Genomic DNA, 26,158 nt, shown 5'->3' on the forward strand with positions numbered 1-26,158 from the left:
AAAAACAACAACAACAAAAACCCCACACCCTTCCAGCATCGTTCACCAAGGACAACCAGAGCACAGTTTTTTTATTTATTCTTTTTAATAGCTGAAGCTCAGGCGGTTCTTGGTGATATCACAATGCACCTACCAGGTAAACTGACATTACAGCAACGTACTCATCTGGCTTGGGAGTTATCCTCCCACCTAAACCACCAGACCAGCATTTTTTTCTCCCTTGGGAGAAAAAAATGTCTGCTATAATGCAGGATGAGCTGATCTTATAGCAAGTCACTCTTATAGTGACTTGGAAGGTCTTATAGCAAGTCAAGGGGGCTTTTCGCATGGTAATTACTTCAAGAAGATATCAGCAGCACAAATAGGCAATCAGATGCCCTGTTACTCGATGTTTGTATTTCTGTGCGGGTGTTCCTGCACTTCCAGGAACTCAGCAAGGATTACTTGGTAGTGTAGGCTTCGTTTTTTTGCTGTACTTTTTAAAAATGCTTTCCATTAACATTTAGGTCTATTGGCCGTGATGTTCACTGATGTGCTGGTTTTGTATTACATGGTTAAAAATGTTCTGGCCAAAGTTTAATAATTAAATCTATTATTAATGTCTCCTCAAGAAGAACAGAGGAAGGCCCTGCATCTTTTGATATTGTTGTTTCAGTGCTATGTGGCATGGGCTCCAAGAGTAAATAGATTAAAATGTGAAGGTTGCCTTCTAAGGAAATATACCCCCCAAAAAAAAAACGGTCTTTAGACTAGTGCAGAGTTGAAAAGCTACTAACCAAAACGTTAGGAGATTTATCTTTTAATCAGCTACTTGTTATATGTGTAGGTGTGATTTCCATAAGCTTTGTGGTCTCCACGAGTGACAAATGCTTATTTTCCACATCTCTCTGTGTGGTCAGTACAAGGCCAGCTTGGCCTGCTTCATCAGCAACACTGTAAGGATAAAACTCCCTGTGGGCTACCCCCTAAGGGTTAGGTTGAGTTGACTTCGTCAAGATTCAAACATCACAGGAGATGCACTTCGTGGTGCATTTAGAAGATTTTTAGCTGATGATTCTAATCCAGGTCTTCCCAAATTGGTGAGGGAGATGGCTGGGATTTTTTTTTTTGTTTGTTTTGTGTCTGTCTTAAATGGTCAAGTACCCCTTCCTAATTTAAGTCCTACAAAAATATTCCCAACAATGTAACTGAATGTCATGCACTGTATTGTAGAGTGCGTAAGTGTCTACTAGTGAAAAAATGTAGCAGAGTAAATCGCTTCAAATGGAATTGTATTTTTGTGGAGCAAATTGCAGGCTCCACAGAAGAAGAATCAGGCCATGGAAAAAAAGAGAATACTTGGCAGAGATTTGCCATTCTTCGGGAAGAAGTGAGCTGGAAATTAATAGGGAGAAAAGATATACTGTAAACCTCAAATTTACTTACCAGTTGGCCAGGCTGAAAAGGTGAGTTTATGGAAGACGAAGGCTGCGAAGCACAAAATAGGAAGATGCATCACAAAAGAGGAAGTTGCATAGATGCTGTCCATACATACCAGCTGATGTGAGGACATGCTGGACCTCAGTCAGAATTCTTCCCTCAGGTACCACGGCTAAAGATGGAATTCCAGTCTCCATCGTATGCAAAATGTCGACTCGCCAGAGAAGTTTCTGAGGTTCAGAAATACAAGAACTTGTGCAAAGGCTTTTGAAGTATCCTGCGTATTTGATAGAATATGGTCCTTATGAAACCAATTTGATTTGTCTGTTGGAAGCAAAAACTCTACCTAATACTGGTGGCAAGAAAGTAGAATTTGGGGCTTAAATTCAACTGCAACAACTTGATTTTTTTTTGCCAGCTGAAATATTAAACTTAATAGATGTTGGAGTATTTTTTTTAGACAGTAATACATTACTTAAGCAGAAGAACAGCATGGTGTTTAGCTGTTGCAGGTTTTCTTTTTTTTTTTTTTCTTTAAACACGAGGCTTTTCCTAAAACACTATTGAAAAGCTTAATGCCACAAAGGAGTGTTCTCAGGAATTTTAGTTTTTTTTTCAGCCTTTCCAAATGCTCTAGAAACATACGGCATTCCAGCAACAGTGACTTTTTCATTAAAGACCAGATAAGGAGTAGGCAGGTCATGTTCGCTTTGAAAACCAATGTGAAAACAGTCACCCAAGTCATAAGGATGGGTGTTGTCTTGTACTCAAGGCAGCAGTGAATCGGCCTTCAGAAGAGCTGCCCTTGTAGTCTTGCTGGCACTGGTTTCTTTACCCAGACACTTAAGAGCGTCTTGTGAACGTTTTGGACGAAATACAGGGATTTGTAGGCAGCTTTGTAAGTTGTGTAATTTTGACCGGAGTTCTACATTAGCTTGATTCATGAGCAAAATCGCATCATCAATTTTTAAAGATTGGGGCTGCAGGTAACAAATGTGAGTGCGTAGATTAGACATAGCTGAAGTCTAATAAACATAAACACTGTACTTTACTCTGGAAAAAAAAAATAATGCTGATACCCTGTGCACTTAATATTGTTTTACTGTGACTAAAGGTGATGCACCTATTGCATGTTATTAGGAGGAGATGTATTTGAATTTTTGTTCTTAATATTACCTTAAAGTTATTTAATATTAAATTCAAGTTTAACAAACGAGATTAGCTTGTATTCGTAAATCAGCACGGGTTGGAAGAATTGAAATCACTCTGACTCTGAAAAGCTTGGAAGCTGCAAAATGCAGAGCTTTTCTCAGAGCTTTTCCACAAATGTTTTTTGGGTGTCCCTAGGATAACTAGATAAGTACACTAAGGTATGTGTAACTAACTCACAGGAGAGATGTTCGGGGCTTTTGCTTAACAGGCATCATCTGGCAGGTAGCGTTTGAAATTCATTACAAGTGTTTGTTCGCTTGAGTTTGAGCAAATATGCTTTGATTTTTATGTCATTAGATGTTTAGTAAATATAAGTTGCTGTATGTTTATAGTTCTTGTTCTGCTAGTAGTTATGCAACATCTGTTTCCGTATGAGGAAAAACTATGAGCAAAGAGCTCTGCCTCTTTGGAAAATACTGAATTTCCACTGAGTATAGAATAACTGAAAACTGGTATTAGTTTATTAACACCACCAACTTCGTTTTTATAATCAGTGACTTGTATCTGTCTTGCTTATGTAACAAATGTGATATTATTATTGTTACTGTTGTTGTTTATACCTAAGTGAGGTGATGCTCTTTCGGAAAAAGAGGAACGTTCCAGGAGACAAATATTTGTCTTTTTTAGTCATCTGACTGAGCCTTGTTGGAAGTTCGGGCTTTTGAGAAGAGAATGGGAATCTTCAGAAGCTGTGCATAAAAATTCATTAGTACTTGCTCTACATAAATGTGCCTGGGCCTTCCTCATTTATATGTAGAAATTTTGATGGTCTTCAGACCTTTGTGAGTAGAGGAGCAAGAGGCTATAAATTTAGTTTGTTTTCCCAGTGTTCTGACAGAATCGAGGCCAACGTGGTGAGCTCTCCATGTTCTTTCTTCCTCGTTTCCCTTGGAAGAGAAGGTAATTGGCTCTGTAATTCATTAATGCTGATCTTCTTTAAAATGAGCAGTAATAGAAAAGACAATGAGTATGAGAAGTTAAGCCATATGTTCCTGATGCAGTTGGAACTGTGTATGAGCAGGAAGTCTGTAACCAAATACTGCTGATTGCTTCAATAAATGCCAGTTTGCTTTGTGTCAGATTTACTGTCCAGAGTCAGCAAACCAGTGACTACCTTGAATTGAGCATGACTCAGTTGTAGAAGGTGAATCAAACCTTTAAAGATAATATTTGTGGAGCTCCCCCTCTTGAGAGTCTAGGATCAATTGCATGCTGCACTAGCCTAAGGTGCAGCCGGTGGTAAAAGTGGCACAGAAATCAAACCAGACCCAGCCTTATTGTAAGGCTCCAAAGCCAGCTGGACCAAAATGCAATACTGCACGGGAAACTTCTGGACATGGTGATTTAAATTTACATTTACAGAGAGGGAATATCTTGTGAGGGGTATGCTTCCTGATTCACCTACCAGTCTGCTTCTTGTTTAATACACATAGCTTACTGTTACTCCAGTGACACAGTATTCTGTGACTGCTTTAACTGGTCCTCTTTGTAGGTGTTTGAACGCGAGCTCATGAATTTAAAAAGAGTATTTAATTTTGTTAACCCTTTTATCTTAAAAAAATAATAAAATAAATCCCTGGACTCAAACAGTTAAGAAAAGGTTTCTTTCTGCAAGCAACTTCCAAGTGTTTTCTAATTTTATATTCACATACCACAACTTAAAATGATATTGCAAAGTCTGACAACCTCATTGCCAATTACTTGCTCAGCCTTAGTGATAAGAAATTGGCCAGTTTTGGAACATGGTGTTTTCAGGGTCTAATCCAGAAACCTGCTGGAATGTGTCAAAATTAATAGTTCGGAAAGCAATGACTGTACTTTCAAATTAGTATCTGCAGTTCAGCCACACCTTTAAAAATAAAAGAAAATAATAGAATAACTTATATATATATATATATATTTTTTTTTTTTTCCAATTTGAAAATACTGTTACAGTGGACCTTGGGGGAATTAAAAAAAAAAAAAATCTGTAGGTCCTTTAAAATCTTTAATAACTTCAGCATTTTTGACTTCATTTGTTTCAGTCACCTTGTATCTTCTGTTGAGTTTCATGATGATTTAGTTGGGAATACAGCTTCTTCTCCTGTCATTGTTTTGTTCTTCTTTATGAAGTTAGAAACTCATTACCTCTGGGCCTGATCCTTTCTAAGCAATGATCCTTTCAGTTTCTGCATGTGCTTCTGAAGGTTGCAGATGTCTTCTCCCATTCTACCTGGCAGGGAAAGCCTGTGACGGTGCTTACCTTTTTTACCTGTTACTCAGTGCAGCCCAAACTGACTTCAGTCCTCAGGACAGCCTTTGGCCTCTCTTCAGTCATCTATGTTGAAATATTCATACTGGCTGTTGGTGAAATGAAACTCAGTGGTCCTCTGTGAGCTGATTTATATTGCCACCTGGGAAGTCAACAGCCAAGTACAGCATCCTGAAGCAGTGCTGGAAACTGTAGAGCACTCTTCAGAGCTCAGTGAGATCCCTGCGGTAGGCTGGCTATGAAGTGAATCCTAAGAAAAACAAAAAATGATGTGATGAACTTCTGAAAATTGTGTTTTGAGGCTTCTGGACGTGTTACACAATGAGCACGAGGTCTTTAGTAATGTTAGTACTGTTTATTACTACAGCTGTTTGACTTCACAAATGTGCTGTTCTTCCACCAGCCTACCTCCTAAGCTAGACAAAACATTACCTTAACAAGGACAGTGTGGATCTCTCTGCTAACATCCCTAGCCTGCTAGTAGTACATACACGTGGTGGTGCCAGTACAGTACTACTAATTATACACTACTGCTAAGTACAATATAGTGTCTTGAGATCCACACTAAATTTCTGTGTGGACATACCCCGAGATATGAGAGTCCTACCAGTCTCTAGCTCAGGTGCAGCTTATCATCTGGAGTGAGTGTATGATGTATTTATTTCCATTAATATTCAGGTTGGAAGGAAAGTGAACTAATTTTGGGGGTTTGGACAACTGAAGGAACGCTTTTCCAGATGGCTAGAGCTCCCACCCTTGCTACCACTGTGACTTTCTTGTTTGGAGACAGATTTCCTCAAAGCTTGTTTACGAGAACACCAGTTTATTTGGGTATCTGCGTTAAACCAGAAACATCTTGTACTCTTTCCGTTCTCATTGTTTAAGTTCTGCATGAACAGGTCATCTTAAATACTGCACACTGTATCATTTGAAATGTCCAGCATGTGATTTTTGGCTCCTAGATCTGTTATGCAAATCAAAATCTGATTGTCCTGAAGACTGAGCTTTCTGCTACAGTCTGAACAACGCTGAAATTTCTTGGTTTTGGAAAACCGAATTTCCTGTTGTGTCCGTCTGGCGCATACGGCCGAGAATTCACTAGCATCACCAGAGCGATGGAGCAAGCCAAGAACAAACATTTGGCATGTTCCAAGCTGAAAAAGCCTCATTTCAAAATCAAAACATGCATATGCGTGTACTCAGAATGTAGTAAATGCTTAAAAGCTGGATCAGAATGAAAAACGTGTCAGTATTACTGCTGTCACTTCTTCAGTAAAGGTTGCATCAGCCATGTTTTTCCCAAGACAAGGTTTGTGAGCTGGAATTTTTCTTCCCAGTGAAGTGAGTGAATAACAAGCTTTTCAAAGGAGCTGAAGTGCAGTAGGTCCATTATGAACCTCATCTTAATTTAAATCTGTCATGGCTGCTTTCATCCATTTTACAGGTATCAGAGACGTCCCAGTTTCTTCTAAGGCTTTGACTCATCTGTCTCTCCCTTTTTTCATGGGTTTGGCTTCCGAGACCTGAGAGTATTTCTTGGTTGTTTTGTTGTTGGTAGTTTTTGCTTCTTTTTTTTTTTTTTTATTTTTTTCAATGTAGATCTGCCAACAGCTGGATACCCAAGATACAGAAAAGAGTTCTGTTTAGTCAATGTGGACAGAAATTAAATCTTCCTAATACAGCTTTTCAAAAATAGGCCATATTGAAATTGCCTTGGCTTCTCATGGTTTCAGTTCTTACTGATCTGCATCTTCTCTGCAGGCAGGCTTTTGGCTCTCGTGCTTTAAGGCAAGTGATAAGAGGCAAGCGTGGAAGAGTTGGGGAGTTTGGATGAGTCCTTCATTAGTAAGGAAGTTTAAAAAAAAAAATAAAAAATCACTGTTTATGCAAAAGAAAAAAATCTGTTAAAAAAGAGAGTAGTAGCTTGTAGTTGACTGTGTGTTATACCTAATAGTGTAGACCATGGAATTAAGCATAGGTAGTTCATGGTTGTTACTGAGTTGATGACTGAAGGTGAGAGTAGTGTTTCTGGCAGAAGTTGTCTTTTTAAAAATGAACATAGGCTAATTCTCCCCAGGCAAATACAGCTGCCAAACTTCTACGCAAGATCCTCAGACCTTTCATTTTCATGTCATGATCACATATTTTTCTTGAAAAACTTTTTTTTTTTTTCCCTGAATTTTAAAGATGTTACAAAGTTCAGAATGTTTGCTGGAACGTAACTAATTAACAATTTTTTGAAAGAGCTTCAAATGTCAAGATAAACACACACAGTAAGTGCCAGATAAAATAAAAATGAAATATTGAACAGAATTAGTCATACTTTAAGATTGTGCCTCTTGATTCTGAAAGTTTTGTTTTAGAGCAAGTCCCATTGGACTCATCAGAATAATTTCTCTGTTTTGAACTGGATTTCCTGTTCACATATGAAGTAATACTTCAGGAAAGGTTTTCCTGGCTGAAACGTACAGTGATAATAATATAAAGAAAAATAAAGATATTAACCTCATTTTACATTTCTAATTGGAGAGAAAACATTTATCACTTGTTGTGTGAGGAGATGGAACAGGAAGTAGTCTCTTACCAATCTGTATTATATGCACAAAATCCCCTATATTCTTGTCCAGAAAAAAAATAAATCTAATTTTAAGAACATGCATGTCTCGCTAGTCATCATAAAAACAATGAAAACATTAGTAGCTGAAGATTTATTTTTGTTAATGCATTTAATTACACAAGTTAACCATGCACAAAATAAAGGCTTTCCAAGGCAAGCTGAAGTATCAAGTATCCAATAATGATGAAATATATAAACTGAGATTTGGATGGGGAAAGGTGTTGGGATTCTGTTAGGGAAACTGTCATTTGTAGTGGACCAGGATGTGAAGCTTAGATAACTTGGCCTAATCATTCTGCACATGCAATCTAATTTGATGAATAGTTGATCTCCATTAATTAAGTAAAACTGACTTAAGGCAGTCCATCTAGCAAGTGACACTTGCAGTAATGCATTTTTCTAATTTGTTGGTTCACTGGTTGTTTCTGAGCATGGATGATATATGTATTTCATCATAATTAATTTGATTTTATAGGCCAAATCCTTGTTTGGTGACCAGAGCTGCTTATCTCGATGTCCTTGTGATGCTGAGTACTCACCTGAGAAAGTTCCAGAAGCAAGGTAAGTCAGATGTGCTGCTCTAGAAATCAGATTGAATATCTATGTGGAAACTTCTAAGCTGTGTTGAATCTAGAGAGACAGTAATATATTACTTGTACGTGCGGTATCCACTGAGTGTTGGAGTCCCTCAGGTGATCTAGCTGCTTCATATAAAAGGGCCAGTTACTGTGTCTTCTGTAGAGTCCTGGAGACCGGCGATGAGAAGAATGGGATACTGCTCTGGGTCAAAGCCTGAAGCGATGATTTTGCAGTATTCCTAATTCTAGAACTGTGTAACCACAGAAAACATGCCCTCCAGTTTCCCAAAATGTTTTGCTGAACCAAGGCTGTAAAAACAAACAAACCACAGAACATTCCTGCTTTAATCTTTCTCCAAAACCATGGAGACCTTCTGAGACACCTGGAATTCTTTCAGACAAATAGCATTTTTTCATATTTAGAAATTTTATAAGAAAGAACTAGGAGAACTTCTCTGAATTTCTCTTTTACATTGATTTGTTATCACTGTCAAGTTTTTGAAGGACCAATCAGAATTATCAGCTGTTTTAATGATTGCAGGGTGTTGTTTGCAACAACACAAAATGTACTGTAAGCTATAGGGGAAAAAAAAGGAAGAGATACCCTTCCAAGTGTGACTGTGTATAGGTAACTTTAGGCCAGGTGTAACTAGGTTCCTTGCATGCCTGTTCTGTTCAGTTCTTAAAAACAACAGAATAATGAATTACCTCATCAGTCTAGGAAGGCAGTTAAAGAATAGTTCCTTTTTTTCATTAAAATTATTAGTGACTAACTATAGTACTGCATTTAATGCATTGGAAGAGTTCTTCATTTCGGATAGTCTTCTTTTGAGGGCTGGTCATTTTCAAACTAATCCTTTTTGTTTGTGGTGTATGGCAGGTGCTATTTTACTCAGATCTTTGGTAGAAGTATTGCTTTTAATTCCATATTTGCTGTTCATATGCTTTCTTGTGAACATGCAACTCAAGCAGTTGCTCAGTGTTGGGTAGCACTGGCACTACCACATGCCCATAAAGAGTGATAGCTGTCTGGAAGATGAGTTGGTGATGATTGTGTCTGGAAAGAGCTTGTTCAGGTAGGCTGATGTAAGAATCTAGCCCTTAATAAACTTAACGTATAGAGAAAACAACTCTCACGTGGGTTCCACTGTACCAGAGGAAGACAGGGCGATATGGGACTCTTGGGGATCAGATCTTTCATGTCCTGTGAAGAGTCAGCGTCTCACATGGGTCCCAGATGCCAAGGTCTACTGATCAGTAAAGGGAATTTCCAGATGATGTTACAGCCATAGTTCTCATTCCATCGCGTACTGACCACCATGTGTGACTTAGATATGGGCTACATGCTGTATAGGGAGGAACACACTAGAAAGGAGTTTCGACATGGCCTGCCTGCAGGGAGGAGTTTTTCTCCTGATTCCTTAATGTTTATTTTGGGTGGATTATACCTATAATCAGTAATTGCCTTCTTATAATGTATGTTTACTTAAGTTTTCGTCAATCCTGATATGCCACTGGCCTTGGTGATTATCCTTTGTAATAAATTAAAAAACAAACAAACAAAAAATCTAGCTCTGTGTCACATCTGAAAAAAAAAAAAAAACAGCCCAAAAAGTCCCTTTTGACATATTCGTGCTCATCTTTCTTAATTTTCACAACTACTTTGTTAACAGTAACTCCTCTTTGGAATCAGTTTTCACACTTTTCTTTTAATCCTTATCCTCTACCTTTTCATCTCTTGCGATGTGAATCATCCCAGTCTTTTTGTGTTCTCTTCATGTTAAATTTTTTTCCTCTGCTTCTGATGATTCTCATCACTCACCCCTCAACTCTATTTCTGTATTTCCTTTTCCAGGTGAGTGCTCTTCCTTTGTTTACTTAGTGGGCTTCCTATATCCTTTATCACTCGTTTCCTATTTCTATTTTCTTTAGATTTTGGTCTGTTTTGTTTTTTAAATAATTGCTGCACATTTGCAAAGGTCTCTATTGACCTCTCCATGCCAGGAAACTCCTCTCTTTTTTCAATGCCCCTGACCAGTTAAGAATAGCCCTTTGAGCCTGAGGGACTGCAGCATGCTGTGGCTGGATTACGGGCTGTACTGGATTCATTTGTTTTCCAGAGCTCATGCAGAGTGTTCTGAATGTGGGTGCTGTATGGTAGAAGAGTTTCTCTAGAAGGGAAGCAATTATTTTTGCAGACGCTCTCTGTTGAGGGACAGTTCATTAGAATCACAGAATCAGTGATATTGTCTTACTTAAAAATTTCATTCCTATACAAACTTAAAATGATGCATTTCAGGCAGTATCTACAGAGAGTAAGAACTTAGAATGGAAATATGTTTTTGAAAACTTGAAGATACATTAGGGGCAGTTTTATATATCAAATGCAGAAGCACTTCTGAAGTGAAGAAGTAATATGTTTATATTAACTAGAACCTGAGTGTCCCATGACATAGTGAAAGAAAGACTGAACTCAGCAGTTAAAAATGAATGTTTTGAGTCTCACATTAAAATGTTCTGTAAGGAATAATTATTAACTGAAGCTTTATACTTCTCTGAGATCGAATATCTTACTCATACATGTGTATCTCTGGTTGTGAGCCAATTTTTCTGTTTTAATCTTGATTTGTAAAGTTGTTTCAATGAATAAAGGGTGAAGGACAAATCCAAATAAAACTGTTTCTTGATGTGTTTATCTAAGGGGCCCCAGGAAGTGCTGTATATGAGTTCCAGGCCACAGGCTGAAACTGATTTTCATCAACATAAACGGGAATGCAATGTAATGAGTCTGCAACTGGTTAAAATCAGACCACTTCTAATTGATTATGCCTGTCTAAAGGGGCTACAATTACAAAGAGATTTTCAGTGTACAACCCTGTCTGGGCCTTTCCTACGTTACGATTATTTTCTGTAAGTGATTTGTTGTCTTCAATTAATAAAATCTGTCTCTTAAAGTGCAGGACAGCCCTTAGGGAATTTACTTCACAAATTCAAAACACTTTAAAATGTCAGATAAGGAGGGCAGGGAGTAATGGATACCAAAAAGCATATTTTTCCAGCTAAAATTTTATTGCTAGCCAAATGATGATTATTTATCTTAAACCAAAACAACAACAAAAACAACGACAACAACAACCAAACAACAACAAAAAAAAACTATAGTTAGTCTGATTTGTGGATTTGGACAGAAATGTTACCTGGTTCATGTCTGTTGGAAAACAGAGCTTTCTTTTCCTGAGTTGATATGTGAAATCTGGAGCCTTTGTTCCATCTCCTGATGAGGGTCTTCTGATGTACAGAAACAATACATAATGCCAAGATTATGTAATTTATTTATTTATTTTTTTGCTTTTTTCAGTTACCATTTGCAGTTAGAATGCAGAAGAGACTGAATCAAGCCATTTTTAAAAACAGAAATGTTAAAATATATAGATAAAAACACTATTTTTCCTTCATTGGAAGCAAACAAAAATTCTTACAAGATCTGCGATTAGCTAGGATGAGCTAATGCTCATCGAATGTTTCAGTATTAATAGTGATAGATAATAACATGCAGTCAATTTGTTCTTGCACACCTCTTTGATGTATTGTTTCCACAGTAACTGTTTTTACAGAATCACAGGTCTGAAGCCTTTCCAGTCTAACAATGGACTGGAACAGTGGTGGAACAATGCTGTCTTCTCCCAGAGGATTTTCTGCTGCTTGTACCCTGCTAAAGAGCAGTTAAGTTACTCCTCCACAGGTGAAATAGCACCAAAGTGGGTTGTTCAGGAACAGGGGAAAGTTTCAAAACTTCACACTTCAAACAGCACTGGAGGAAGCAAATAACACAGGAATTTTTGGAGGGGAAAAATGCCTCCAAGTCCAGGTGAGGTTTACCAGGCGTGTCCAGCCTTAGCTGTGTTTGTAAACTTGCAAGTCTTGATCTGTGGGAGTCAGGAGGAGGTCTCTCAAGCTGTTATGCTACAGATCCGGGTGAGGATATATAGTGTCCGACTGAGGTTGTGCACTATCCTCCGATGCTCTCAGAAATGGGCTTTGCAAGGGGCAGAACTCCAGACTGCAGAGAGGCTATGCTGTGTTACAGTGCTTCAGAGGACAAGATTCCTCTCTGAATATTTGAACTTTTGACAGGCGTCACAGACATTCCTGCTTTTAATTCTTCTTCTGGAAATTTATGTGTGAAGCTAAACAGTAAGATGAGAGCATTGCTGTGATCCTGCCATGTTGCTAACACAGGAGCCAGGGCAGTACACTGTGGTGTAAGCTCAGATCTAGGATGCTCTTTCTGTCTGTAACAGATGACAAATGCCAAAAGGCAAAGTGGTCAAATTTTCTTTCTTGCTAGCATTTCAGAACACTTTTCTGATAGTATTGTGTACCAATTGTGAAGGATACAACTCACAAAAATATGCTTCACTAATAAAAGCACATTTTACCCTGTGTTGTGTTTAAAAAACAAAACAAAACATTTCTCCATAAACAATATTCCATTGTGTCGATAAAGCAAGTCAATATAAATGTAATGGGGTGCAAAACACAAGTCAGGGAAAAAATGAAAGGGAAAATCTACTAAAGATAATCCTGTCTGGTCATTCTTTTATCTTATATGCATACTGTCAGTCTCCTGGTTGGTTTAACCAGGAGTATAGTGTATTAAAATTTTGAGTTCAACGAGAATGAGAAGACATTTCAATAGGAAACCAAAGTTGTGAATCAGTAATTTAGGAGAAGAAGCCACTTGAAGTCTAGCCAGGCATTTTTCCCTTCTGCGTTTGTAGGGGAAAGATTTATAAAAGTTCTTGTGATTAAACAAACTCCAGTGTTGTTGTCGTCAGTGGTAACGAAGTTACTCAGTGTTTATATAATTAATCCTGTTCATAAATATCCAGTTTTGGTATCAAAATGCAGCAGCCAGTATTCTGCTCTCACTAATACATTTTTCCTTGAGTTTTGGAAACAAGCATTTCCATTTTCTTGCTGTCTTCCAAACAGCTTAACCTTTTGTAGGTACAGCTTAGTTAAGACTCTTAAATTCTCCTTTTGATCAGCTGGAATAATTCTGTGGTTTTTGGTTTTGGTTTTGGTTTTTTAAAAAAAGCATTGCATATTTATGTATGAGATTGGAAATACGGGCAATTATGTACAACTGTTTTTATCCTTATCCCCTTTTCTTGGTGTTTTCTTATGTGACAAAATACTGTGTTTTAAGTAACATATTGAAATACCATTCTCTTAGATACACTTGGTCTTTTTGATTTGAAGTTACGTATTGGTAGAAATAGTGTGTAAATGTTTAGATGCTTTGCAATGAAAGCACAATTATTTATTTATTTTTAAGTAGCAATCTCTCAAACATTTTGCCTGAATGAAATTGTAGTTAAAGGGCTTTCAAATAGCATTTGAAGGTTGTGCCCACCAGTTTATTTTCTGCTATATATTGTACTTCTTTCTTTTTCTTGTTTTGAAAGGAAGCTAAATGGTAAGTAAGGTGAGTTTTCCTGCAGGCTAACTTAGAATCTGATAATGTCTACATGGTAAAAAAAAAATTGGCAGGAATAAATAGGTTAGTTATTTTAATCATACTGTAACTTCCTTTACCTAAATTCGTAAGAAGTGTAGCCAAACAATTATTGTGAACAAAAACATTGGCAGTTTGCTAATGCATGTTTTGATTATTTGGTCTAATTAGCTTAGAAAAAAAAATCCATCTGAACAAATTGAAAGCAATTTTTGTTCATTATGTCACAAATTATATAAACTCAGTGTGCCAACGTATTGTCTGTGGCACTTGGTCAGCGTTACTGTTTTGATTCGAGAAAAGTAAAGATTTAAAACATTTACAGCATCATCTGAATGGTCTGTGCCTGCTGACGTTGTAGTAGACAAGTCGAAAGGAAGTGTAGACAGGTAACCAATACTCTAATTCAATCCATACAGATCTGCTTGTCCTGAAGTATCTTAGCATTATGGGCTAAAGATGCATCGAGATGGCTTGCATTTTTGTTGCTTCGTTTTACCAGCATGCATTCAAACTAAGATCTTAAACACGAACCCTCCCTTTCCATTGTAGCTCATAACTTATGAACTTCAAGATGACAAAGTAGCTTCACATTTTACATATGGAAAACTGTCTGGTGCTGGGATTATAGAGATCGTTGGTATTGCCAGCTCTTGATGATTTAGCATGGTGTTTGAATTCCCTTTTTTAAACACTCAAATGAGTCTCTGATTCTGGGGTTATGAAGCTTTCACCTCATCTGAAACAGCCAATAACCCCCGTATCTGTCAGCACTGTTGATGGCAGAATTGCCCGGCACAAACATGGTCACTGCATTTCCGTGACTGTGCCAAATAAAGCTGAAACTAGAATATCCACATCACTGGCAGACAGGAGAATGAAAGAGCTGAGGATCAGATCGTTGGAGGGCCAAGATAGAGGGAGTTATTTGGGATTGCACAGACAGTAAAATGGTAGGGGCAGGTCGAGTACCAGGTGTGCATTTTTTTTTTTTTTTTTTTTCCCTTTTCAGAACTTTCCCTTTATACTTTAGCAAATGCAATGGGATGCTTCTGTCTGCAGTAGTAGATTATCAGTAGATTCTGGTGGTCCCTCCTGTTTGTAGTTTTGGATTGCGTTGTGAGTACTGATGCTTAGTCTCTGATGTTGAAGATATTGCAGGAGTCTTTAAAAGAAAACATCCTACTTAAAATATGGCCTTCCCCTGATCATAAACAGTTATCTTAGTTCTTCATTGCAATAAAAGAGGCTTTTCTGTTCTTTGTTTCTTCTTCTCATTTACCAGTGACTTCTCCTAATCCACTTCTAATAAAAAGGGAAAATATGAAATAAAATACTTTTCCTTGATACTCATCTAGGAAAATCTTTTCTTAGCTCTGATTACATTTCAGCCTTCCATATATTCCTGCAGCCTCTTTAGATAGCCTTGGATAGATGGTAGTTTTTGGGTGCAAAGGATTTTAACCTCTCCTTAGTCCATAAGAGATTCCAGCTTCCTGCAGATCTTGGTGAATGATGCTGAATATCCAGATTTTTGGTGTTTGGACCCTGTTCCCTTCCCATAACATTGTGCTGCAGATGCAGCAACATGTTGTTGTTGCCATTGTAATTTTTATTGTCTGACTTCACAGTGTGTCAGTATGATTTCTGGTGTCTGTAATAATTTCTTCCCTTTCCCCCTACTTTGTTCTTGTCTTCTGGAGCCTCTAGTAGGAGGATGGTAGATGGCATGGATGCTTGAGGGGCTGCATGCAGGAATTGATCTCAGTATTTATCCAAAGTGTGAAGATACTTAAATGTATCATAATCACAGATTCAGTAAAAAAGCTCCTCACAGAGAGGTGTCAAATTGGCAGTAGCCTAAATAGCCTCCGTAAAGTTACCTGGTCTAACAGAAATACATAACCAATGCTGTACATCAGCTGACAAGGTGATGAAACTTCAGGTTTTAAATATAGAAGGAATTCAAATGATTTCTGTCATTTGTGGATGAGCATATAACTCACTGTAAGTATGGTTTGATCACAAATAGGATAAAAAAGCAAACTTTCAAACCTGCCCCCTCCCAAAATGACAACCCTGTCAAAATTCTATATCCCTAACTGTCAAAAATAATACTAATTTTTTCCAAACACTCTTCTGAAATAGTACAGGGAATGCATGTTTTGAGTTAGAGATCTACTTTCCTAAGTATTAGTTGTCTCTGTTGATGATACGGATGTTGTGTGCGTATCCCAGTGTTGCAGACATAAAGGGATTGAGGAAGACTGCGAGATGTTCGTGCGCTGTGGTGAGTAGAACCAAGTGGTTGTGTAAGATGTGTCACGTCCTAGAAGAGAGCCTTCCTGTCCCACACAAATGAGGCAATCCTTAAAGGGGGAAAAAAAATTAATCCACTTAATTCTTGGGGGCTTTTCTGCATCTCTCGGCGTCCTGGAATAGACTGCCCTTTGCTATGGTCCATGTTACGTCAGCCAAAATTTGTTCTTTCTTGCAGCAGCTGGTCGTCAAAATTGTACAGTATTTTTTGTTTGTAAATAAAAGTGTGCCTCTACTGCGTCTTAACAGCACCAGACATTCACTCTGGGAACCAGTGTGCTTTTTTGGTTTAGTCAGATACTTTGTTTTAAGCCAAAGAAAAGAGTTTACTTAAAGTTAAGCAGAAGAGAAAACATTTACATGAAAGCCAGGAAAGATTTCATAGAGATGAAGTTGAAGGCAGGAATATTTCCACTGCATTGTAGTAAGACGGGGGGGGGGGGGGGGGGGGGGTGTCTTTCCTTCTGTACGTATTTGTGTGAAAGAGAGTGTTGGAATGTGTAGACCACAAGATGAATGTAGAAGGATCTGCTCTGTGGTGCTCTGAGGCTAAGCAAAAATGTAGACAATCATATTTTGCTGTCAGTCTTCCTGTTGAGACATCCAATTTTGAAGAGACCTTCTGTAAAATAGATGAGCCAGGCTGCCCAGTCCTTCACAACGAGATGGGAAAAACAGAAGTCATCCAAAAGGCTTCCAGAAGAGAACAAGCGTCTGATAGGCACCAAAGGAGAGCATCTGTGCCATAAAGCTATTGCATTGCAGTCTCTGCAAGCTTAGGAGCTCTAGGAGCTAGTAGCTCTGCCAGGTTTCTGTATGGAAATAATTTTCTCTTCCAAAGAAGATGACACAGGGTGAGGCTATGTTGGCCTTGCAAAATTCAAGTGAAACATCGGATCTGAAACATGGAGCATGGCCAGCTCCTGGCTTTCACAGGATGGCCACTGCTCGCTGTCATAGCTGTCCCTCACTGTAGAGCAATGCTGACAGGACACGAGGCACTTCTTGCAAGTTTTAGGAATACCCAGCTGGTACAAACAGCTAGGGGAAAAGCCTGTCGCCAAAATGCGGCTGAGGGCAGCAGGTAGAAAGCTCTGAAACTGAAGCCATTTCTCTTCTGGAACCGAGGCACTTGAGCTCAAACCTTTCTATTTCAGCTGCCTGGGATTGCTTCTGTTGTAAAACCGGTGTCTGTGGAGTCTGGCTGTGTAATAAATAACTGGGACCACAGCCTAATCCCTCTCCAAGGCAACCAGACGGTTCAGAAATTAAGGAGTTCTGGCAGCTGGATACTTGTCGTGTGACATAGGCATTAATACTAGTTTATGCTATAATTCTGGTATTTAATGCCAGTCTGTTTGGAGGGGTTTTGGAAAATGTGGGGAGTAAAATGTACCGATTTGCATGTTAGGAGATGGAAGCCATCTTGAAGATTATGCTGTGACATGGGTTCACGGTGATGCTGCAGTTTCTTTGGCTACATCAGATCCGCTCAGAAAACACACTTTGGTGAAAACATGTATGACAGAGCTAATATGTCTGCAAATCTCTTTCAAACACCAAATTTCTTTGAAGCTGGTTCAGAATTACTCAGAAAATGCTTCTGCCTTCTATGCTGGACAATCACAACCATGTCAAGTTTCCATGTAAATGTCAAACATGTTGAGATGGCTTTGCAGGCATTCGGATTTGAGTATGAAAGAGCAGGAAATTTCACTGTAAATAGAAGGATTAGGGAAATGTCTTCAAGGACAATAAAATAAAATAAAATAAAATAAAATAAAATAAATAAATTAAAAAAAAAACAGGATTCCATATTTGCATCACAGCTTCATGTCAAGTTCAGCAATTTAATGGTAAAATTTGGGTAGGCTTTTTGGTAGTACTCCCTGTTTACTGAATTGTAAGTAGCAAAATATGTGGCAGTGAGTTATTCCCTTGTAGATACTGAAGAAAACTAGCTAAGTTTGCTTTAATCTTTGTAATCTTTGTATTTACTTTTAATGCAATTTGATACAACAAACAACCTTCTAACATCCTGCAGCATGAGTTGCAGCATTTTCTCTGGATGAATTTCTCTTTAGGACTTTCCCTTATTTCATGTTTATATTTGAATTTTGTGGGATATAGCATATTAATTTCCTTGCGGCACAAGCAACACAAACATCTCCAAACTGGGCAAATACCTCGGGTTCAGTATCACAAAAGTCTTCGTTCCTGCTGGTGATGGAGATGGTTGAACTCAAGGAATGTGAGGATTTCGGTCTGCGTCCGTAGGAGGGAGAGGACTGCTGATTGTTTCTTACATTTTGTGTCAACATCGACAGCTTCGATGGAGCCGGAAAGCCTGTGGCACCGCAGACAGAAGTGACCTTTTTGATAACTCCAGGAGGTGGTGGTGCCCTAAAGCAGGTTCTTGGGCTGCGCTGTGCAACTGGGGGGCAGTCACAGCAGTGCAAGGTGTTGCAGTTCCTGCCTCCATGTATGAGGTGCATTATTACTGTGCACCTCTTTTTATTTATTTATTTATTTTTAGGCATAGGAAAAACATAACTTTTTGTTCTTGTTGTTGCTTTAAATCTATAAATTCTTTAGAATCTACGAAGTCTTGTAGTAGTCTTAAGTTGTCTGAAGCTCTTGCCACATGATGGACAATTTATAGTTCTCAGAAAAGTCTGTGTCCTATTTATTTGTATTTAAATATGAATAGACGTGATATCTAGGAGAGCTTTTTAATAATTTAAATTAGTATAAAAGGAGAATCTATGTTTTCATTTTATTCCTGAATTTATCCTGGGGAGGCCTTTTGCATACCTGAAGTTTTTCAACTTCAGAATGATTTTGTTGCCTGCAACAGATTGTAATATCTTGGATTTGTCACTTGACTTAATTTTATTCTTGTTTCAGGAATGCAGCTGCTTGAGTTCTGGGAAGAGATGAACAGAGTTATCTCAGATTCTGAACTGATGACAGGAGTTTCCTACTCATCTGCAGTACCTGGACTGACACAGTATCTCCAGAGCATCACCAAACTTGTGATATCCGTGCTATCAGTGACAACAGGTGCTGACATCCAGAGCAGCAGTTCACCTGTTGCAAAGAAAATAGCCAAGCCACCATTGTCAATACATCATCTCCTTCATAGCGAGTTTCATGAAGTACGTCTGCTTGCATTGGAAGCAGTATTACTGTGGCTGAAACTAGCGAATGCCAAACAGATTGCAGAAGAAGGTGTGTTGTGTTTGCTTGTTGACTTGGAAGGCATTCTTCTCAAAATGGCTCTGAAGGAAAAGAATCTCGACTGTTTTTACAAGGTAGGAGTGTGCTACTTTATGGATGTTTGGTATGTTTTAACTAAATGATATTCTTAATTTTTGTAAGTATATTTCAAACATACATGATGTTTTAAAATACTGTGTGAGTAGTTTTTTTGTACCATTGAATAGATCTTTGTTATAATTCTATAACATGTTCTTTAGTAAAGGCAAGAACTTTCCTTTTTGCTTTTCTAACACTATCAGGAGAGAACCTTCTTAGAGTGGGGATTAAGTCAGATTTTTATTAGTCTCGCATGTACACATTCACATTGAGATTGTTTGTAAATTCTTTTTTTGTGAATGGTGTGTGCAGGTGCTGGAAATTCTGTACATGATGGATCTCAGAAAAGTGCTTCCGAAGACTGACAGCTCTATAAAAATGAATTCAAATGAGCTCTTAACCTGGAGTTTAAACATTGTAGATATCTACAACAGGTATGGTCTGCCACGAATATTAGATAGTTGTTTTTGAAAAACCTTGAATATTCAAGTGTCAATTTATTGGGTTTTGGGGCTATATGTTGATTAAAAAAATCATGTAAGCATGGCCTATTTTGAAAAAATATACCTTCTGATGAGATTTTTTGGAGAAGTTAGACGTGGATCTGAATTGTTAAAAATGGCCCTCAAGTCATACTGGCAAGCACCCTATAAATGTCCAGCAATACGGTTCACGAATAATAAGTTACTACATCTATCAGATGATAGCCAGTGACTATAGCTCTTCCAAATGGCAATCAGGAAACACCATTTATGCATAGAGGTGAGGATCCAAACACACACTAAATCACTCTGCATCTGCTATCCATTCTATTCTGGTTTTCTATGGACGATCTGTAGAAAGTGACAGACCTGATTTCACTTATTGGATTAGCAAAAGCAGTTAGCCTTAAAAATAAAAACCTAGGCCTAACTGGTCTTTACAAGATTATTTGAATTTAGGCTTTGTTTCTTGTGCATTGTGGCCTGTTCAGCCATGCTTAAATTTATGTGTGTTGTATATTCCATCCTGTAGACTGGATGCATATCCCCAGTACTGATGTTACTCATTTTTTCACATTATTTGGATGCAAGTATAAAGTTCTGAATGCACAAGAGAAGAAAACTGAGACTTAGCTGTACCTTCAGATCTGGTGCACACACTGTCCTGAAGTCTAACTGGACAGGGCTGGCTGCTTCTGCTCGGGTTTCCTAACCTGCAGTATATATTGGGAGAAATTAATAGTCTAAGCTTAGATTCAAGTGTATAGCACATCTTTGAATGTGCCTCCAGAGAAACCAAACTGTCTGTCTACTGTGTGCTCCCCTCCATCAGTATATAGTTATTGAAAGAGCAATCCTTAATGAGACTGGGTCTGCAAAGTCAGCAGTAAGTGCCAGTTTGTAGTTCACACTGAATTAGACGGCTGTGTCAGTCTGTTCATAAAAGAATGGACAAACAGGGTGAAAAGCGTCCAGACTCTGAGGGCAAGACTGTCCTGTTTCTAGTAGTGGTGGTTGTCTCTTCTGGAAATCATACAAACATCATGCCACCATATTACCAATCTATAATATTTAGGATTTAGAGTGTAGGACAGCATGAGATAGCTGTGCACATTTGTGGTTGATTTGCACAAAATTTGTCAAGTTTAAATAATGATGTGGTGTGTTTATTTCTGGAATGAAATAAGATACACTTGGTAAAATAACACTGGCTGGTGCTATTGAAAAGGGATGTCATTGAAATAGCAGACCGTATTGCTCAGGTGTTGCCATTCCCTGCCGAGAGACCCACCCCTTCAGGAGCCATGGTGCCAAGCACCCTCTCTTGAGACCCTCTGAGCAGTACCGAGGCTCAGGAGCCAGCAGTTGGTGCATTGTGCACTACTGACTTTCCTAGCAGTTGCAGAAGAGAGATTTCTGGAAAGTAATGCCAGCTTGAAGAAATGCTCTTGTTTATCATTGCAAATAATGTCTGGTTTGTTTGACTCAGGTTCCAATTTCAAATGTATTTTTCTACAGGAAGGTAAAGAGGTGAAGAGCGAGCGTATTTTATTTGCATATTAACTGAAAAATTAACTAACATCATGATCTGTAACATAAAGCTCTGAGTGCTCAGCTTGAAAAACACCCATTGGTGATAGTCAGGAATGATTAAGAGCTGGCTGTTTTTCTTCTAGAGATGAAATGATGACAGAAGTTACTGCTTTGTTTTGATATGTTCTTTACCGTTTTTTTTCTCAGTGCTGAAATTCAAAGCGTAGCTCTCAAATTTGCCTCGAAGTTGGTTATGCATCTTCTACAGAATCATCAGCAGGTAAGAGAAAACGAGCAGCTTAATTCTGGAGTTTTCGATGGTAGAAGTAATGTGGCTCCTTTTGGATAGAAGCCCCAAGCTTGTGTTTTCCTGTGTCATGCCCCAAGCATGTGTTTTTCTGCCATTACGCCTTCCCTTCTGAACTAAGCACTGCATTTGGAAGCAAAACCTCCACCAGCAGCACCTCAGTACATCCCTTTGAAAGTTATTCCAAGCTAAAATACGTAAATAATTTTTAGATGGATTAATTTCAACTTCTGAGACCATCCGAAGTAGTCACTATGACGTGGAAAGAAAAAGGCCAACTAATTAACACCCTGGAATGAACCATCCGTATCCTGAAGTTGTGGTTCCCGGTTGCAGGGGGGCAGCAGGACGGCCTTTCTGAGGGGAGGCCACAACGTGCGGCGGTGTCAAGGCTGATCCAGCCTTGCCAAGTCTCAGCCTGGAGTCACTGCTTTCCGAGCACTGCAGCCTGCTGTTTGCGTGGAGTTTCTCACTGAATTTCCTCTTAAAAATTGTTTTTTGAACACTCGAATAAATATCAGAACCCTTGTAAAATTCAAGACGCTCTGTTCTCTGTTGCTGTTTTTATGGACTATTTGATTGAGACTGATAGCAACACAAATTACTGCCTCACGTTTCTTTAGATTTTAAGTTGTCAGTCTGTGATATCACATATATATGCATAGAGCAGTGCTGATGCAGCTTTTAATACCAGGCAATTTTTATTTTTTTACGTTTTCGAAGATACAAAACACACTTTATGGATACTTAATTTTTTCCTTACAGCTGTTGTGTTTTATAAAATACACAGCAGAATTGATTCACATTGTATGTTACATAAACTTCTGTCTCATTTAAAAAAAAAGCCACAGAATTGCACACGAGAAGTGGGAAAATTAAAATGACTTATGTTGTTAATTCTTTTTGTTTAAGAAAGGCAAAATGCACGGACTTCAAGTCATAAACAATAAAACACCCATGGTAAACTTGGGTTCACAAATAGACTTGGAACATAATGTTGCTGTGCAGTTTTCTGATAATTTATGAAGAGGAATTAGTGAAAAATGCTGGCACGATCTGAGCTGTAGTGACGCTAACACAACTCCTCCTAATAAGCTTGTAAATCATGGGAGACCTAAGACATCTGTATGGAGAGTGCCTTCTGCTTTATAAAAGATCAGGTACACCAGGAGTTTTACATCTAAATTTCTTTGGGCTTGCGTTCAGTTTGTGCATCTGTAGGAGGGGTTGCTTGTGCATGTGTCCGTTCAAAATTTGAGTAATTGCAATCTTTGAGAAGATTTTTATTTTGTTTAGCCCATTACAAACTCTGTAGGAAATGCACAGGCTCCGTCCCTGCGTGCAGCGCTGGTACACAGGCACGAACCACTCCCAGTGAGGCAGAGCACGAGCGAGGTTTCATTTGCCCCTCGATGAGTCCTCCTGCACTTCTGTGCCCTTTAACTTGGCTCACCTTAACATCGGTTCTCTTCTGTACCTTACTTGCTTAATTTTTTCACTTTCTTTAGTAAAAACAAAATTAACAGAAAAGGGAAAAAAAGTATAGTTGCACACAGCCTAAATGTTTCCAAGCTGAGCTTGTGCTCCTTTTCTTTTCATACACGAGGACTACTACTTCCCTGTTACAGCCCAGCTGTCCGAATGGACATCAGAGTTGACAAGCCTTGGGAGCACGGTTCAATTTGCAAGTAAAATGCATGTTATTTCTTTCTAAAAAAAAATCTGAGCCATCGCTACACGTCAAAAAGAGTCAAAGCTTTGGTCCGTTATTCCCAAGTTGTCGTTTTCCTAGTGTATGACTGAGGACTAAATACTTTCCACAAGGTGGCAACTGAAGGTTTTTTTTCTTTCCTGTTCTTTTTTTTGTAACTCTCTGGCTTTCAGGATAGCAAGCTTTGCTGCATATCAGCCACCAATCAACCAAGATTCCTTCATTGTTTTGAATGCACGTGCTGTCAGAGCCCAGGTTAGCTCAGCAGTATCAGTAAAACCAATTGTCCATCCCCTGTATCTGCAGAGGAGACAGATGCAGCTGCTTTCTCCTGTTCACCAAGCACTGTGTTGTTACCAGAATTCCTACCATGATTGATTGCTACAGTTCACATGCTCTTAGCTGTTTTTCCAGATGCATGTACTAGTCTACATGTAGGATGCTCCCGTGAATTCCTTTTTTTTTTTTTTTTTTTTTCTGTTACAGTCCAGTGTATCTGTCTTTAGCTTTCATGTTTAGAATAGAGGATGAAAGGACATGTTTTGACTTGTGTGGTCATTGGTGAGTCTAGTGTAAAGGGACAGAGTAAGAGAATTGACTATGAATATGGGTACAACTAAAGGAAAACCTTCTATCTTAACTGTTTGTGACATAGCAAACCAACTTTTGAATGGACATAAGATTGACCATGTTGGAAAAAAAAAATAGGTTTTACTAATGCATTGTATCTCTTTGGCAGTTTAATATGATAGTCACCAATACCACTGAATGGTACAGTATATTTCTCCCACGTGTTTTCTGCTTTCAGATTTCAGAGGAGGTTTTAAAGAAATGGGTTCAACAGATAATTTCTTTTTGTGGAGATGAGCAACAGACAGAAATGCTGTTAGCAGCTGCTGAGGTACTTAAAAGTATAACACCATTCCTTCTGATCAATGAGAAGCTCGTTCTTGGTGAGTAGTTTGAACACACTTAATTTTCTGGATCTTTTTAGATGAAACCCGGTTATCACATGACTGTATTATGGTACGTGTATATGCACACATAGTCAGAACACATAATCAAATGGTATTCTGCATTTTTTTTATAGGACAGTGTACTAAACATTACTTACTTAAGCTATGAAGTTATTTAAATTCTGGTAGAAAGAGCACATGTGTAGAGCTTTTTGCAGTAACTCTTCAGAAGGGGAGTGTGAGGTGCTGTAATGTCTGCAGGCCGCTCTACATCTCTGTACAGATTTACTGGCTTGCAGTTACTCTGACCCAGGTCTTTCTGACATATTCTGTTGGTGATGTGGACATGCTTTTAGTTGCCCAGCAAAACTCTGTTGGCTGAATGTTGAAATTAAAAGCTTCAGTCTAAGAAAAACGTTCTACTGTGGAACAACACATTCTACTGTGAGAATGGTTAGTAATTCTATCACATCATACTACAGAGGTACGATGAATTTTTTTTTTTTAAGTTAATATTAAGCAATCTACTTAGAAAATCACCCAACAAACAAACAAAAACCCTTCACAGCCTTATTCAACAACATATTACTGACTGAGAGAGAAAGCTATGTGAAATTCTGTGGTCTACTAAACAGAAGAGTTTATTGGTTTTGGTTTTTTTATTTATTTAAAGAACTATCCCCTTTCCCCCCAACCCTCCCCTTTTTTCCCTGTCTTTTGAAAGTACAGAGTAAGGGGATTTTGTGACTAAAAGGCTAGGGTTTATCCAGAATGATAAAGAAATTGTTTTGCATCTTGAGCAAGGCAGTAGGCTTTAAATGTTTTTGGTTTCTGTAATAATTTGAAGATAGCTATTTATAGCTTTCTAGTTTGAGTAGCTTGAGTCCACTCATATAGATGGGATACAAATTTTTGTTAGGCAAGAAGAATGATAGTATTTGTTATGCTGCAGATAATGGTGTTTTTCAAAAGTGAGTAGTTTATTTTAAGATGTCTTTTAAGAGATATTTATAATATTAAGGAGAGCAATTTATTATGCTTGAAATCTTAGTAAAGCGAAACAAACCAACCAACCTGTAAATAAAAGCCCACAGAGCATCAGTGGACAGACATTTAAATTGGCTCTTTGCCCTGAAAATCGGACCTGGGTAAGAAAGATGCAGAACTAATCCTCCAAACAGCCTAGAATTGCCAGTCTGGGGTTCTTCACAGCTCTGAAACTGTCAAGTGCTGCAGTGAGAATCAAAGGCATGAGCTCCTCTTGAGCTGCAGTGATATAAACCCAGAATCATTCTGTTAAGGGGGTCATGCACACACAAACAGTTTTGATTTTTATGCCTCGTTCTGCATCAGCTCGTTTGACCACATATTCCTGAAAGCAGAAGCTAAAGAAAAATGCAGTTGTATGAATTGCAGCTGTAGTCTTTCTGATAGGCTTCCTTGAAGTACATTCAAGGCTTCCTGAAGTGCATTCATAAGAGGAGGGCCAGTGCAGGTCAGCATGTACTGGATTCCCCCATTTCTCCATCATGTTGCTCGAGTGTTCAGAAGAGTCTTTCTGGAAAATGCATTTGCGGTCTTCCACCTCTGGCAGGTACGATACCAACTTGTCTAGGTCAGAAAGCTGGTGATTGAATGTAGAATAGGATAATTATTCTGCTCCAGCTGTGCCAGTGTAACATTACTGGGCATATTGTGCTATAAAAAAGCAACTACTTTCTGAAATTATTATACTCCATGCTATTCCCAAATAGGCAATTCATATGAAATACAGGAACGCTTCTTCTGCCTGTGAAGTAAAGCCTCAAGCAGTTCATTTTGGCCAAGCAGTGCAATAGACTTAATTGTCTGGCCAGCCTTCTAACATAAATCTCTGATAGACCTGTTGATAACATGCTTGAAGCAAACCAGCGCAGCAGTGAAGCAGCCACTCT

General features: G+C 38.5%; 1 protein-coding gene across 2 annotated transcripts in view; it reads left to right on the forward strand.

Moving 5' to 3' along the window:
• THADA (THADA armadillo repeat containing) overlaps nucleotides 1-26,158 on the forward strand; it is a 161,304-nt gene that overhangs the window by 105,594 nt on the left and 29,552 nt on the right. For both annotated transcript variants that reach the window (XM_084285393.1, XM_084285394.1), the window contains exons 31-35: nucleotides 7,975-8,060; nucleotides 18,825-19,231; nucleotides 19,548-19,669; nucleotides 21,458-21,530; nucleotides 24,077-24,221. In XM_084285393.1, the coding sequence (XP_084141519.1) occupies nucleotides 7,975-8,060; nucleotides 18,825-19,231; nucleotides 19,548-19,669; nucleotides 21,458-21,530; nucleotides 24,077-24,221 (833 nt within the window). The remainder of the gene's footprint in view (nucleotides 1-7,974; nucleotides 8,061-18,824; nucleotides 19,232-19,547; nucleotides 19,670-21,457; nucleotides 21,531-24,076; nucleotides 24,222-26,158) is intronic.

This window comes from Netta rufina, assembly GCF_964035555.1.
Source record: "Netta rufina genome assembly, chromosome: 3".
NCBI classification, from domain to species: domain Eukaryota; kingdom Metazoa; phylum Chordata; class Aves; order Anseriformes; family Anatidae; genus Netta; species Netta rufina.